At 43.1% G+C, this 15,257-nt stretch overlaps 1 protein-coding gene across 1 annotated transcript in view; it reads right to left on the bottom strand.

The window, feature by feature from the left end:
- The window catches only part of LOC115791185 (NACHT, LRR and PYD domains-containing protein 12-like), a 68,855-nt gene extending 56,767 nt beyond the window's left edge, over nucleotides 1-12,088 (bottom strand). Inside the window, exons 1-3 of the mRNA XM_030745318.1 lie at nucleotides 11,953-12,088; nucleotides 3,687-3,824; nucleotides 3,477-3,602 (exon numbers count right to left, since the gene is read on the bottom strand). Coding sequence (XP_030601178.1) covers nucleotides 3,477-3,602; nucleotides 3,687-3,775 — 215 coding nt within the window. The 5' untranslated portion in view covers nucleotides 3,776-3,824; nucleotides 11,953-12,088. The remainder of the gene's footprint in view (nucleotides 1-3,476; nucleotides 3,603-3,686; nucleotides 3,825-11,952) is intronic.
- Between the last annotated feature and the right edge of the window lie 3,169 nt (nucleotides 12,089-15,257).

Genomic DNA, 15,257 nt, shown 5'->3' with positions numbered 1-15,257 from the left:
TTTTGTAATTGGGAGGGAAACTGAATCATCAGTTTTTATTAATAATTTATATAATTTTGATAACAATTTTGGGGTACAGAGGTTAAGAAATTCTGTTACCCAAGTAGGCATTTCTAGATTCAATTGATTAAGGTTAAATCTTCCCTGTAGGACGGACTTAACTTGTTGATATTCCAGAAATCTACCGTTGCCAATTCTATATTTTGATATAAGTTCTTGGAACGTGATAAAATTTCCATCTTGGATAATATGTTCTAAGTTATTTATACCCTTATCACGCCATAACGGAAAATTCAGCATTTTCTTTTTCTGACAAATATCTGGATTGTTCCAAATGGGTGTTAGTTTACAGGGGATGAGTGAAGACTTAGTTATTTTTAAAAATTCCCACCAGGCTGTCAGAGAGGTATTTATACTAAGGACTTTATAGCAGTTATGATGTTTAATACTGGAACTAATGAAAGGTAAATCTGAGATTTTTATTTTTCCACAAAACGCCTGTTCTAGATCCAGCCATGGGTTGTCTAATGAATTGGATTTGATCCACTTTGAAATATACTGCAATCTACTGCTTAAGAAATAGTAATAAAAGTTTGGTAATTCTAGACCTCCACTGTGTTTTGGCTTTTGTAAAGTTTTTAAGCTTATTCTTGACGGTTTGTTTTTCCATAAAAATTTTGAGATGTTTGAATCTAGTGACTTAAACCAAGGAAGAGTAGGTTTATTAGGGAACATAGGTTTATTAGGGATCAAAAACTCAACTTCTTAACAAAACAGTGCACTATGCTGACTGAACCGGCATTAATTATCATATACGGACATGTCTAATGAACCTGAAAAAAAGAAGTAATGAAGAGTTACAGAAAAAGGCGTTGTTGTGACCTGTTAGATCAGTACAGCCATGGCGTGGTTTCCTAGTCGCGGTACAGCTGTCCGTTCATGTAAAGTTTATCCACCGCGATGACAGCTCGGGAGCCTCCTTGGATGTGTTTTTTCCGGATCGGGAACAGGACCCTGCGTCGCTCCAGGATCTCCTTGGGAAACCTGGGTTAACGCTAAAGTCCGTTCCTTTCAGCTCCCGGCCGCGGCTCTTCACCAGCTCCTTTTGTTTGAAACGCTCAAATTTGTCCACGATCGGTCTCGGTCTGTGTCCTCCGGGTTGCTTGGGTCCTATGCGGTGAACACGATCAAAGGTGATGGTCTTCAGTGTCCTCCGGGAGCTTCAGGTAGGTTTGAATAAATTCTTTCACTGTTGTCTCCAGGTCTTCTTCAGCCTTCAGTATTCCCAAAAACACGAGGTTGTCTCTCATGGTGCGGGCCTGGAGCCCGATGACAGTTTCTTTTATCTTCTTATTTCCCTCGAAGAGCCGGGTCATTCCGTCGGTGAGGGAATTCACCAACTCTCTGAGGACGGCGTTTTCCGCAGCAAGCTTTTCCACCTGCTGCTGGCTAAACTCTACAGACTCGCGGAGAGCCTGAAACTCCTTATGGAGAATTTCTAGAATGGAAAGGCGAGTGTCAAAACTGGACAGTTTCTTGTCTATGGACTCCAAATTATCCACCACATCGCTGGAATGTGAAGAACCGGCCTCTGGGGAATCTTCAGGGCGACTCCTCTTGGTGGATGGAGCTCCTTTGTTGCCGGAGGGAGTCAGCATCTTGTCTTGTTTACCCATGACAACTTGCTCGAAACATCCGTCAATATAAATCTGCAGACTGTCCAGGTCCTCTTTGCCGTCCTCCAGTGCACTTCAGTTAGTGACTATCTAGCTAATATAAATTTTATAGCCTTTAAAGTTGTCTATAACTAAGCTGGCTAAGAAAATTGATCACTAAAATCTTTAACAATCACTGTCTCACTACCTTGCTCGATACTGCCGGGATTCGAGTTGAAGTCTCGCGTTACTACAGCATAGTCTCGTTACCTGCTGGCTCCAGCTTTTTCATGGGATTAAGTTAAATGAACTTACTTCTTTTATTAAAATATACTGTTAGGTTTTCCAGTGCATAACCATGTTGCAGCAGCACAAATGGCCCTTAACAAGGCCCATGAAGTGGCCACACCTTGTAATGAGTGGCACCATACTCAGGATGGGAAGAGAGTTCCCAAAAATGTATACCCTTGGTGAATGGCCACCACAGCCCCATGGGACAGCCTGAGCTTTGACTGTTTGGGTCTGCCCAAGACCTCAAAGTTGGCGCAAACTAGGAAAGGAGGACTTGGATAGAGCCTTTGGTAGAAAATGCATGGTTAGGCCAAAGGATGCCCCTGATCCTTCTGGCAAAAAACCTGGAGCAATTGCTGTGAAACCTCTGGGCAAACCTTATGAAGAATTAAAGAAAGAAGAAGCAGCTTTCAGAAAAGCTGTTTTAAGGGAAACGCATTTAAAATTAGCATCGTTGAGGAGATTAAGGGGGGATCCTGAAGAGTGCCAAAGATTATGGGGGTTTCATGGGGGAACCAAGAGTCCAGACATGTGAACTGTAAGCCTTTAACCCTTTAACGATGAGCGATCGCTGCTGAAGCGCCCGTTACTTGCCCTCAATAGGGACAAACAGCTGATTGAGACGTAGCGTATCAGCTCGGAGTCGGCTGATCAAAGGAACGTTGATCCGCTGGCGTATTACCGTAACTCCGCAAGCATTTGTCCTATCGAAAAAATGCAAATGGTTCCTGAAAGCCCAGAAATTGCACGTCACCGCCATATAGGGGTAATAGGGTATTTGTCGCCGGAAGTCCGCGAACAGCGGCACTTTTGAAGTATGCCGTGTCACAATGGACACATTCGGTGTCAAAGGGTTAAGAAACAGGGAAATCAGAGATTGATAGATCCAGATTGAGTGCTGAGCGACCATCGTGAACTGCCTGAATCGCTGCCACCATACCACACAGGGTTTCTGCAGATTTGCTTGTTCGCAGATTGGACTGCAGAAATTGCATGGATATCCTAGCTGTGGCCTAAGAGGGCTGATCTGATGGACTGCACACCATGAGGGAAACAGTCCCCAGCCAGCACGTAGCCAGTCCTAGTGGATTGTGCAAAATCTTGTACATATTTCCAGAAAGCCCAGGATGTCCTGGTTAGAGTACAACAGGATATAACTGAGTTTCTTGAAAAAATTAAAAGTTGTGCATGAAAATGTTAATGTCCACTACAGAGGACAACAGTCAATGGCCTGGATCTTGGGAGGATAAGACCAGGTGGATGATCAATTGCAAAAAATAAAACAAAATTTTCCCCTTAGGGTGGACAAGGCTAAGAGTCAGAGTTTCATATTAATTAAAAATTTGTCTGGGTTTTGATTATGATTTGATTATTATTGATTATTATTTGATGCAGAATCTGAGTCAGTAACAATGTTGAGACACAGATTACCTGTCTGCAGGAGAATGTCGTCCTTCATTAAACTCAATACTACAAGCCTTTGACCAGTCACTCTTAACAGACACAGAGTTCATGCTACGAACAGCTCACCTCTCTGCAGCAGATGCACGCTGAACTTTAAATCCAATGGGTGGACTTTTAGACCGGTCACTCTTTAAGGACACACAGCTGGGTTCAGGTCCAGGTTCAGGTTTACGTTTAGTTCCTCGTCTTTTCCTGTGAATAATGATGCAGCAGTGATGTGAGTGCTGAGCTGTGACATGGAGAAGAGTCATGGACAGTTAGAGATGGTCATCTCACCTCTGAGCTTTGGTCTGGCTCTCATGTTCCCCACACAGAGTGGTTTTAGAGGGAGGGACTCCCTCCTCTCTGTCCTCACACTGATCCATGTAGTTTACACAGAGGTGAACTCCTTTCTGGAAGCAGTCAGAATTTCACCTGAAGCAGCAAAGAATAGCACGTTGTTAATTATTTTGACTTCTTGACTTTTACCTGTGTTGTCAGATTAAAAATAAAGAATCATTTCAACTTGATAATCAAGATAAATTCAGTACTAATCACAGAACCTCAACAGCAATAACAGAAAAATTCAATATTCAAATTGTATAGCTGTATTAAAATCTTCAAAGTTATCCAGACTCTTTCTAAACTCTGGAGAACAGCTGTGACAGTAATTAAATTCAACTCAATTTTATATATAAAGCACCAAATCACTACAAAGAGTCACCTCAAGGTGCTTTATATTGTAAGGTAAAGACCCTACAATAATGACAGAGAAAACCCAACAGTCAAAATGACCCCTATGAGCAGCACTTGGTGACAGTGGGAAGAGGAACAGGGAGCCAATGAAGAGAAGCCAATATGGGAGAAATCTGCTCTCTCTTTCTAGTCCCTGTCAGTACTCTAGCTGCAGCATTTTGGATCAGCTGAAGGCTTTTCAGGGAGCTTTTAGGACAGCCTGATAATAATGAATTACAATAGTCCAGCCTAGAAGTAATAAATGCATGAATTAGCTTTTCAGCATCACTCTGAGAAAGGATGTTTCTAATATTAGAAATACTGGACAAATGTAAAAGAGTGGGCAGCACAGTGATGTGGTGGTTAGCACTGCTGCCTCACAGAATAACATCTAGAAGGCCTGGGTTTGATTCCACCTCGGCCCAGCATATACAGGGTGAAACCTGCCTCTCGCCCTATGATAGCTGGGATATGTTCCAGTCCCCCCACGACCCTGAACAGGATAAGCAGAAGAGAATGGATGGATGGATGCAAAAGAGCAGTCCTACATATTAATTTAATATGTGCATTGAAGAAAATATCCTGCTCAAAAATTACTCCAAGATTTCCCACAGTGTTACTGGAGCACTCGCACATGCGGCTCCTATATGTACACCACCAACTTGTGGTCTGGCAATAGGAACTACAGCGGTTTCAGTGTCTTGTGTTTGTAAATGGAGATGTTTCTGAAATGTCTCCGTGTAAACGTAAACTTGTCACTTTTTGGAAACGACAATGGCAATATGGGATATGGGAGTCAGTTTGCTGTATGCTCTCATCTTCAGTTACACTATAATGCATTATATTCAAATATTGCATCTCAGTTTATTTCTGCACCGAGATTGGAAACTTTATCTAAAGAAAAGTATCTGAATTCACTTTTAATTTAAAATGATTTTTTTGTTTATTAATGTTTAACAACATTAGTTTTAGCTGGTCTTATTTATGCCAGCATTTTTGAGTCCTCAAACCAATATCCACATGAAATCTTCCAACCCGACAAACACCTTCAACTCTGTTAAAGATTAAGTTTTCACCGACTCCAAGTGTCACAACCTACCCACAAAATCTTGCATTTGGTGTCAACAATGTCTTCTTTAACATGCTTTGAGCATCAATGTGATATCATAGCTTCATTAAATTGCACCAATTGTGTGCCTGTAACACAGAAAGAAGTTTGATCAGTTTTATGATCATTCACTGGAGATACTTAAAGTGCATTCTGGGTAAACTTTGAAAGTTCATATCACCATGGGGGCTAGATGGCTGCTAGAACACATGATAACATAAGAAATGACTTTTTTTTTTTCTTTTACCTACATTTGGATACCAGGCACATCTTCATGATTCTATCTGTGTTCAAATAATCATTATTCATTTAACACTCACTAATTCATTATAATGAAAAGCTGTAACTGCTTAATTTAAGTTAAAAAAAAGGGGAAAAAATCAATTTACAACACAAAAACCACAAACTCTGCTCTTTTTTCACCATTAATTATTTTTCTGCTGATCAGTCTTCTTCTCTGAGCCCTCCTCTCATTCTTTTTAAATTATATAACAGTTTGTGATTATTACACTGGGAGGTTTCATGCATGATTAGCTGAAACTGACTCTGCAGCTGTAAAAAAGCACAGTGTGGTCTCTGCAGGTTTCCCTTATTTGAGCTCATCATAATAGTCATGTTAAAAGCAGTCTAAATGCGCTATCCTGTGGTAACAAAGCAACATTACAACAATTGTTAATATCATCACCTTGTTAAAAATGATGGCCCGTCATTTTTTGGGAAAACTGATTTTTTTGGCCTAAATCACTTCCTCGTGATGCTGGTGAACTCACCTGCCTCCTCAGCAGAACAGATCCTGCAGTTTTACACATTTAATATAACAGCCTTTATCAAGACTGTGATTTAGGCTGTTTTACAAGCTCTTCAATAAGACAGTGGCTAACATCAGTGGCTAAGACATAGCCACTGATGTTATTTCCATGATTCTGGTCTCATCCCCTTTTGTTAACTGATGATATTTACTATAACATAGACTGAGCTATGAATATTGCATAGCCATGAATCTTTTATTCAGGTTTTTTAGTCAGAACAAAAGTTTAATCTATGAAGGCTCCAGAATATGTGACTGTTACAGTATTTCCTCCACAGGTTTTGCCTCTTTTTATGTTACATGAGAAATTAGAAAACTGTATTGTACTCTGATAACTAGAAATTGTGTATAACAAAAATTACATTAAACTTTTGTGTTTATATTTGACAAATATCTCACAAAATTGAACACAATATTAGTAATTATAACATAACCTGCCTGGTATTGTAGTACACCTGCTGTGCAGTGTCTAGAGGCAGCTTGTGCACATTTACGGTGCACGCATGCGCAGTCATTCCTGATGTAGCTTAATACAAGTGAGCACAAGGCAATGACAGTTTTTCAGGATGATCCCATATGTGACTGAGGAGTAAAAGAAGCATCACTGTGAACAACCATCACTGAGCAGAGAGGTGGATTACGTCACCACCTTTCCTCTGTTTACAGTCTGATCCTGAGCTCCCTCCCCAGGTGTCTCAACTCCCGCTCACGCCTTTGTTCAGGTGACCTCAACAGCAGTGTTAATTTAGTTGATGAAATATTTTCATCATAGTTTTTGTCAACGACCCTTTTTTCATGACGAAAATGAGATGATAATTAAATTAAAACTACCTAAAAGGATAAAAACGATAATGAAATTAATTGATACTTTCACCAACAAATGAAAATGAGACAAAAATGCTTGGTGGGGACGAAATCCAATCAGAACTGATTTAATTTTGTGACAGGGCGGGAAAAGTTAGGAAAACATCCAATCAAACGCACAGTTGCACAAATTTGCTCTAAACCCGGGAAGACCAAACTAGCCTGTGATTGGTCGTTACTTCTGATAGAACTAATGACCAAAGTTATGTAACCAATGTCAGCAGGGAGAAAGAGAAGAGCCGATGTATGGACACATTTGTCCTTTGACGTTGTGACAAACAAAACGATGTGTAAACCATGTGGGGCGACTATCTCGGGTAAAAACACGACAAATCTTAAACATCTGCAAACCAGTCACCCAGATCTCCATGCAAAGGTCAGCATTTTAATGTCATGCAGGGTAAAGTGTTTTTCCCAGTTTGTGTTTAGAGAAAATCTCCACACCGCGGTGGATTATTTATAATCTTAGTCCTGAACACTGCCCTGTACCTTTCAGAGCGTCCTGCTGTAAAACGCTGGATTATCTCAGTAAGGTGGTGTTAATGATCAGGTGTGTGGGAAGCAGGTGAAACACTAATGTTAATATTATTAATAATATTCCATAACTTTAAATAAATGTTTAATTTGTGCGTGTATAATGACTAATTAAAAGGAAATTAAGAAAAAGCATTTACATTTTACACCCTTTATATTTTAGACGACTAAATCCACTGTAGATTTATTCGACTATATTCTTACGATAATTCGACTGAAACTATTCATGTGACTAAATTATGACTAAAACTAAATTACACTGCTCAAAAAAATAAAGGGAACACTTAAACAACACAATTTAACTCCAAGTAAATCAAACTTCTGTGAAATCAAACTGTCCACTTAGGAAGCAACACTGATTGACAATCAGTTTCACATGCTGTTGTGCAAATGGAATAGACAACAGGTGGAAATTATTGGCAATTAGCAAGACACACTCAAAAAGGAGTGGTTCTGCAGGTGGGGACCACAGACCACTTCTCAGTACCTATGCTTTCTGGCTGATGTTTTGGTCACTTTTGAATGTTGGTGGTGCTTTCACACTCGTGGTAGCATGAGACAGACTCTACAACCCACACAAGTGGCTCAGGTAGTGCAGCTCATCCAGGATGGCGCATCAATGTGAGCTGTGGCAAGAAGGTTTGCTGTGTCTGTCAGTGTAGTGTCCAGAGGATGGAGGCGCTACCAGGAGACAGGCCAGTACACCAAGAGAGGTGGAGGAGGCCGTAGGAGGGCAACAACCCAGCAGCAGGACTGCTACCTCCGCCATGTGCAAGGAGGAACAGGAGGAGCACTCCCAGAGCCCTGCAAAATGACCTCCAGCAGGCCACAAATGTGCATGTGTCTGCACAAACGGTTAGAAACCGACTCCATGAGGATGGTATGAGGGCCCGACGTCCACAGATGGGGGTTGCGCTCACAGCCCAACACCGTGCAGGACACTTGGCATTTGCCAGAGAATACCAGGATTGGCAAATTCGCCACTGGAGCCCTGTGCTCTTCACAGATGAAAGCAGATTCACACTGAGCACATGTGACAGACGTGACAGAGTCTGGAGACGCCGTGGAGAGCGATCTGCTGCCTGCAACATCCTTCAGCATGACCGGTTTGGCAGTGGGTCAGTAATGGTGTGGGGTGGCGTTTCTTTGGAGGGCCGCACAGCCCTCCATGTGCTCGCCAGAGGTAGCATGCCTGCCATTAGGTACCGAGATGAGATCCTCAGACCCCTTGTGAGACCATATGCTGGTGCAGTTGGCCCTGGGTTCCTCCTAATGTAGGACAATGCTAGACCTCATGTGCCTGGAGAGTGTCAGCAGTTCCTGCAAGATGAAGGCATTGAAGCTATGGACTGGCCCGCCCGTTCCCCAGACCTGAATCCGATTGAGCACATCTGGGACATCATGTCTCGCTCCATCCACCAACGTCACGTTGCACCACAGACTGTCCAGGAGTTGGCGGATGCTTTAGTCCAGGTCTGGCAGGAGATCCTTCAGGAGACCATCCGCCACCTCATCAGGAGCATGCCCAGGCATTGTAGGGAGGTCATACAGGTACGTGGAGGCCACACAATACTGAGCCTCATTTTGACTTGTTTTAAAGACATTACATCAAAGTTGGATCAGCCTGTAGTGTGTTTTTCCACTTTCATTTTGTGTGAATCCAAATCCAGGCCTCCATTGGTTAATAAATTTGATTTCCATTGATGATTTTTGTGTGATTTTGTTGTCAGCACATTCAACTTTGTACAGAACAAAGTATTCAATGAGAATATTTCATTCATTCAGATCTAGGATGTGTTATTTGAGCGTTCCCTTTATTTTTTTGAGCTGCGTTACATGTTGGGTTACACCTGTGCTGCACATGCTGATGTTCCACAGTCTGTCTAATATACTGAATGAATGTGTGCGACATGTTTATTCTTTATAATGGGTCATAAATGTGCATTGAAAATACACGGGGGGAGGCAGAAAGTAAGCGCACCACACCGATGGGGGGGCAGTGCTGCAGCAGTGCAGGATAGGGAGAAGGATGGGCGCATCTTCAAACAAAGGTTAGATAATACATGTTTATTTTTTTTAATTCATTTAAAAAGAGAGACCCCCTCACACACACACACACACACAAAAAACTTTGACCTCACATTAAATATTCACAAACCTCACGTCACTGCCAGTTTGCTAGAGGAGGCTGTCATTAGCTTTAGCAATCGTACTGCAGAGAGCCTCCCTGTACTGAGGGGCTCCGTCAAAATGTTTTTTATGCTTTGTTCCCTGATTAGCGACTAAAAATAGACCTGCAGTAGAAACGTATTTAGGAGAATGCTTGTGAATAAAAAGCATTACAGCATTAAGCTCCTGCAGCCCCCAGTTTTTCAGCAAAAACAGCAGCAGCTGTTTCACAGTCTGTCTGCAGCAGAAAGAGGCAGAGTCATTACTGAGACGTTGAAGTCAGGTGGAGCAACCAGGAAACAGCTGGAGGGACACATTTTGTTAGATCGGTTTTTGTTGTAGTTCAAAATTGTGACCTTGAAATATTTAAATAAAATAATTTTATTATTTTTCATCTCTCAATATATGCGTCACTCGCAAAAGCTGGTAGTGACTACCAGCTTCCAGTAGTATTTGCGGCTCTCAGTGTTTTCTTTTCTGTGGAAACCGGGTCGCAATGGGTCTTTGAGTGTTAAAGGTTGCTGACCCCTGGTCTACAGCTAAGTGCTGACTATAACATTCACACATTCATACTCCAATGATTGCACTGGAGAGCAACTTGGGGTTCAGTATCTTGCCCAAGGATACTTTGGCATACAGAGTGGAGCAGGCAGGAATCGAACCACCAGCCTTCTGATTAGTAGAGGACCTGCTCTACATCCTGAGTCACAGCTGCCACCATGAAGACAAAATGAAGGCAGCCTAACTACAGCAATAAATCCATGTGAAAGTGCTTAAACAGGATGAGTTCCTGAATGCAGCTTACTTCATTAACACCACACAAGGCAAGGAGGTTGGAGATCCAACTGCATGATTTGGAGGCTCTTCAGTTCAGCAGTGAAGGCAAAATCCATTTGAAGCTGTCCATCACGGAGGCCTCTGAGTGGGAAGCACTGCCACAGAGGACAAAGGTGCCAAATGAGCCAATAGCATGGACAGGAATGTTTCCAAATGCTCCGCCCATCAAGGCGAGAACGCTCCAGGATCTCTGGACTATGAAACATGTCATTCCTGTTGGGTGCCATCACCTCTTTGAAAATTTGCCGCATCAGCCAAGAACCCAGCAAAGAAGAGCCCCCCCCCCTCATAATTATGTTTATGTAGTTAGTTATGCTTCATGTTGACAGAGCTGAATATTTAAAATTGCTTAAGTCACAAAAGCATGATAAAAAAAAAATTGTCCTCTTATATTACAAAATTGACAGTCATTGTAATAGAATGTCATCTACTGTCATAACCTTTTTGAGTAGAATTATTAATGAACATTTTCAATATTTAGTTCAGTTTTTTGTGTTTTCTGAAAAACAAAATAAATCACTTGGTAACAAGGTGACCATATTAAATCCATGTATTCAAACTACCTATCAAACACATAGCCATAAATCATTTTAATAATAATAATTTTAAATTAACTCATTAAATACGGCCACAGTAATACAATCAACCGATCCAATCTTGTAGATCTCCACAGTTTTTGCCATCACCGGATGATCTGCAGGCAGGTCCAGAATATGCACCTAAGCATTATTTACACGGCTGTAACTTTGGCTGAAATTAGTAGAAATGCATCCATATAATCTGGGACGTCTCTTTTTGAGACGCACATTTCTTCTAGACTCACATGTGCTGCGTGCTTTCACTTCTCCCACGTGTGATACGAAAAAACAAACAAACAAAAAAAATCCCTGTGGAACCGGTTTCATCCTTGGCAGCATCTCGTTTTAACTGTAACAGTTGCCACCACAAATCACGAAATCTGCATCAAGTTTAACTTTGTGTTAACTCCTCATTTCCTGCTTTGGCCTGGGACCAGGACAGGTGAGTCACTGCGCATGTGCAGTTCGACGGCAGAGATAACCTTCAGTCTTCATCAGAGCTGCTGAATAAGAGCCAGATTTTAGGAAACTGTTATTCAGAACTACAGAGCCCATCAAACTGGGTCAATGCGGGACACCTGCGGTGGACAAAGAAGCCGCGCAGTTGTGCGCAAACGTGACATCTGAGAGATTTCGGTTTCCGCCAGCGTGCCTTTCTTTGCTTCTCCTGAACCGTCGGATAATCGCAAAGCTGACATATGGGTCAGATATTAGAGCTTCTCACAGCTACATTCTGGTCCAACAACAGCTTCAAAGTTTATTTCAGACTTCAGTTTTGTCTCCTCTGCCGTTCCCTCACAGCAGTCCCAAATCCCTGAGCCACACTCCGCTGCGTCAGTGAACGCATCGCAGCGTTTCTGAAACGTACTGAAGCTGCGACTCAAAACTTTTTACGTCCGCAAAAACACGTTAAACGTTTACACAACTGACCTGTAAATGTGGCAAAGTCCACAACGTTTCCAGCCAATGAGGAAGAACATGGAGGTGGAGACTGTAGACTGAAGATGATCCAAGTTTGATCAGGATCGATCTCTATCGAAAGGAAACATTTTAAACCTGTCCCTCACTTTCGCATCCCGAATCTGTACGCATGTGCGAAAATGGCTTTTCCTGTTTCTTTTCACAATAAAAGTCCTTGGCTGTGTTCTTCCTGGACTTGTGAAACGTCATCAGCAGTGGCGGTTTCTGATATGGGCGATATGGGCAGCCGCCCAGGGCGGCTTCTCATCTAGGGCGGCATGACCGCCCCCCTCCCCCCATCGCCGCAGCAGCGCCTACCGCACTACTCCACTTGTGGGGTAATGGGCGCCTTCTGCCTGCTGTGTGGTGCATGTAGCTTTCTGCCATGGTCTGACAGACAGCGGAGAGGAGAAGGGGGCGGGGCAGCGCTGTATGTGTTTGTAACAAGATTAATGTGGAAGCGCGTGTCCTTATATTAAAAACTTTTGCGAGATCTCGAATGCTTTTCCGTGTTAATTTTGATACGGCAGCGTCCCTGAGGACGTTGAAAGGATCGGCGAGAGGTTGCCAGCAAAAGTCGCCTTTAATTTATAATTGAGCGGTTACTGTTGGCCGTAACCACTCCAAAACTGTACAGGCATAAACAGAGGTGGGCTAAAATTCAGCTTGGTTTGGAGAGGCCTTTTATCCGATCGTACAACAGGCAAAAAATATTCTGACCTGTTCGGGAAACCTTCCGAAGGCCACCACGCCAAAACTGTACAGGCATGAATGAATGAAAGAGAGCGAGACAGTCAGCCGGGTTCATTCATGCCTGTACAGTTTTGGCGTGGTTACGGCCAACAGTAACAAAACTGAATTATAAATAAAGGCGACTTTTGCTGGCAGTCTCTCGCCAAACCTTTCATCCTCACTGACACTGCCATATCAAGATTAACGTGGAAGTGTATGTCCTAATATTGAAAAGTTTTGTGAGATCTCGCAAAACTGCCTCTTTTTTTTTCCTCCCATGTTTTTTTTTCCCCCATGTCCCTTGCGGGGTTCCATATAGAAAGAATCTGTGCGTCTAATAAAATTAGATGCACACAACTGATAGAACACAAAGCGCATTTCATTTATAATATTGTAAATATGGTCATTAATTCACAATATTTGTGTGAACCTGAATCCTGATGAAAAAAATAACACAAATACGAATCTAGACGGTTCAGACAAATGTTGGTGGATGGCGCAGTGTTGCCAGATTGCCAGATTGGGCAGCTTGTGAACACATTGGGCTGGAAAATTATATAGATATATCTATATAATTATAAAATCATATAGATATATAATTTTACAATTAAAAACTTCCTAAGAACCTACCAAATATGGTGAAAAGCAGCCAAAATTTTAACAACTTACCCAAAGCTGTGTATATTTAAATATATATCACACCTGGTGCTATTAACATGAGTTTCAATGGAGGTTTTGTTGTGTTGGGCTGGCAACTGTCAGTCAGATCTGACAACCCTGGGGATGGGTGGCGGTGATAACCTATTCCGCTTCAGTACGAATTAAGGCAGATGGAAAGGAAAAGGTCAAAGCTATCAGGCGCGCAGTTTAGGAAAAAGAGAAAAGAACAAGAGAAGAAAGAAGCAAAAGATGAAGGTAAGCAGAAGCTGTGTAATATTTCAGTTTCTTCCATGTTTTTTCAAGAAAAAATTTAAAAGAAATTCTGAGTGTGCCTGTGATGACGGGGGGACCGTCTGTTAAAAACTGTCTGTCAGACCATGGCAGAATTCACCACACAGCAGGCAGAGGGCGCTCATTACCCCCCAAGTGGAGTAGTGCGGTAGGCGCTGCTGAGGCGATCACTATTCGGGGGGTGGGTGGTGGGGTGGCGGGGATGCTCGCCCAGGGCGCCAAACAGGCTAGGACCACCACTGGTCATCAGCCACAGTTCCTCCCATAGACATTATATTATATACGTACATCAATGCAGCCTCCATACTGGATGTGGCAAAATCAGCCAACATAACATGAGAGAGATGCTGCACTCTGGTGCTGTGTAGTTTTTGTTTTGTTTTTTTAACCATTTTACAGATGAAACACGATCACCTGGGATTACCTTTCACAGGTAAGAATGAAGACACAAATATATGCACCCACTGTTCAGGCAATCAGGCTGAAAACTATATCCATGCAATTTGGTCTTGTATGCCTGTTCAGAGGTTCTGGCAGACGATATATGAGGACTTATCCACATGGTTTAATTGCGATATCCCAGCTTCACCAAAACTGTGCATTTTAGGTGATGTAAGTGAATTACACATGGAAATAAATATATGGCACATAGTTCTTACTGCCTTATGCGTCACTAAGAAAACTATCCTCATGAATTGCAAATCAAAAAATGATTTATGCATTACTCATTATAAGAATCTACTTTTAGACCACAGTAGTCTAGAAAGAATGTCTGCCACCTCCAAAAACCAATTGGCCAAATTTGAACATCTATGGTCCCCACTGATCAGCTCCATCACATGATGGGGGTAACTGGCTGTGGTCTTGTCTCACGGTGTACCTGGAAGGTGGCTGGGGGTGGGCAGGGGGATTTGGGTGTCTGATGGCTCTTGGACTGGACACCGTGGCTGCCATTCTGTGGTTTCTGTGTGCCGGCCCTGGTTGTCGGTGGTGGGGGCTTGAACGGATGCTCTTATGGTCTTGGGGTGTGGGGCTGGGGGCCCCATGGTGGCGGGTGCTGGCCCCTTCAGGGTGGCTGGCTTCCTCTGCGGGGCCGGGGTGCCGGGTCTGGGGCCCTGATGTCCGGGGTCTCCGGTTTCCCGGTTGGGCCCCTCTCTGCGCTGGGGGGGGTTTATGCCCCCTTGGGCGCACCACCGTACAGGCTGGGTTGGCCTGCATCGGGATTTCTGGCTGGCATTCCGGGATTCTGGCACTCAGGTGAGGGAGCAGCAGTTTCCCACATGGGGCCGATTGGTCCTGGACTCAGAACCACTGTGTGTATGTGTTTGTGTGTGCGTGTATGTGTGTTTCTGTGTGGATGAGAGTGGGAGTGTGATGTTTATTGTAATTGTGTGTGTGGGTGTGATATTTGTTGTCTTTTTTATGCCTGTGGGGTGTGTGTTTGAAGTGTGAGTGGTGGGTGCCGGCCTGGAGCATGGTAGTGACCTGGGGGTGTGGCCACTCAGGCCCTGGACCTGCCTTCCCTGCACTGCAGTTCAGTGTAGGGAACTGGGGTGTCTAGTGAGCCAGTAGTTAGCCGGCTCTTTTACTCC

Source organism: Archocentrus centrarchus, chromosome 2, assembly GCF_007364275.1.
Source record: "Archocentrus centrarchus isolate MPI-CPG fArcCen1 chromosome 2, fArcCen1, whole genome shotgun sequence".
Lineage (NCBI taxonomy): Eukaryota > Metazoa > Chordata > Actinopteri > Cichliformes > Cichlidae > Archocentrus > Archocentrus centrarchus.
Note: the sequence above shows the minus strand (reverse complement) of the source record. Positions and strands in the feature narration are given on the sequence as shown.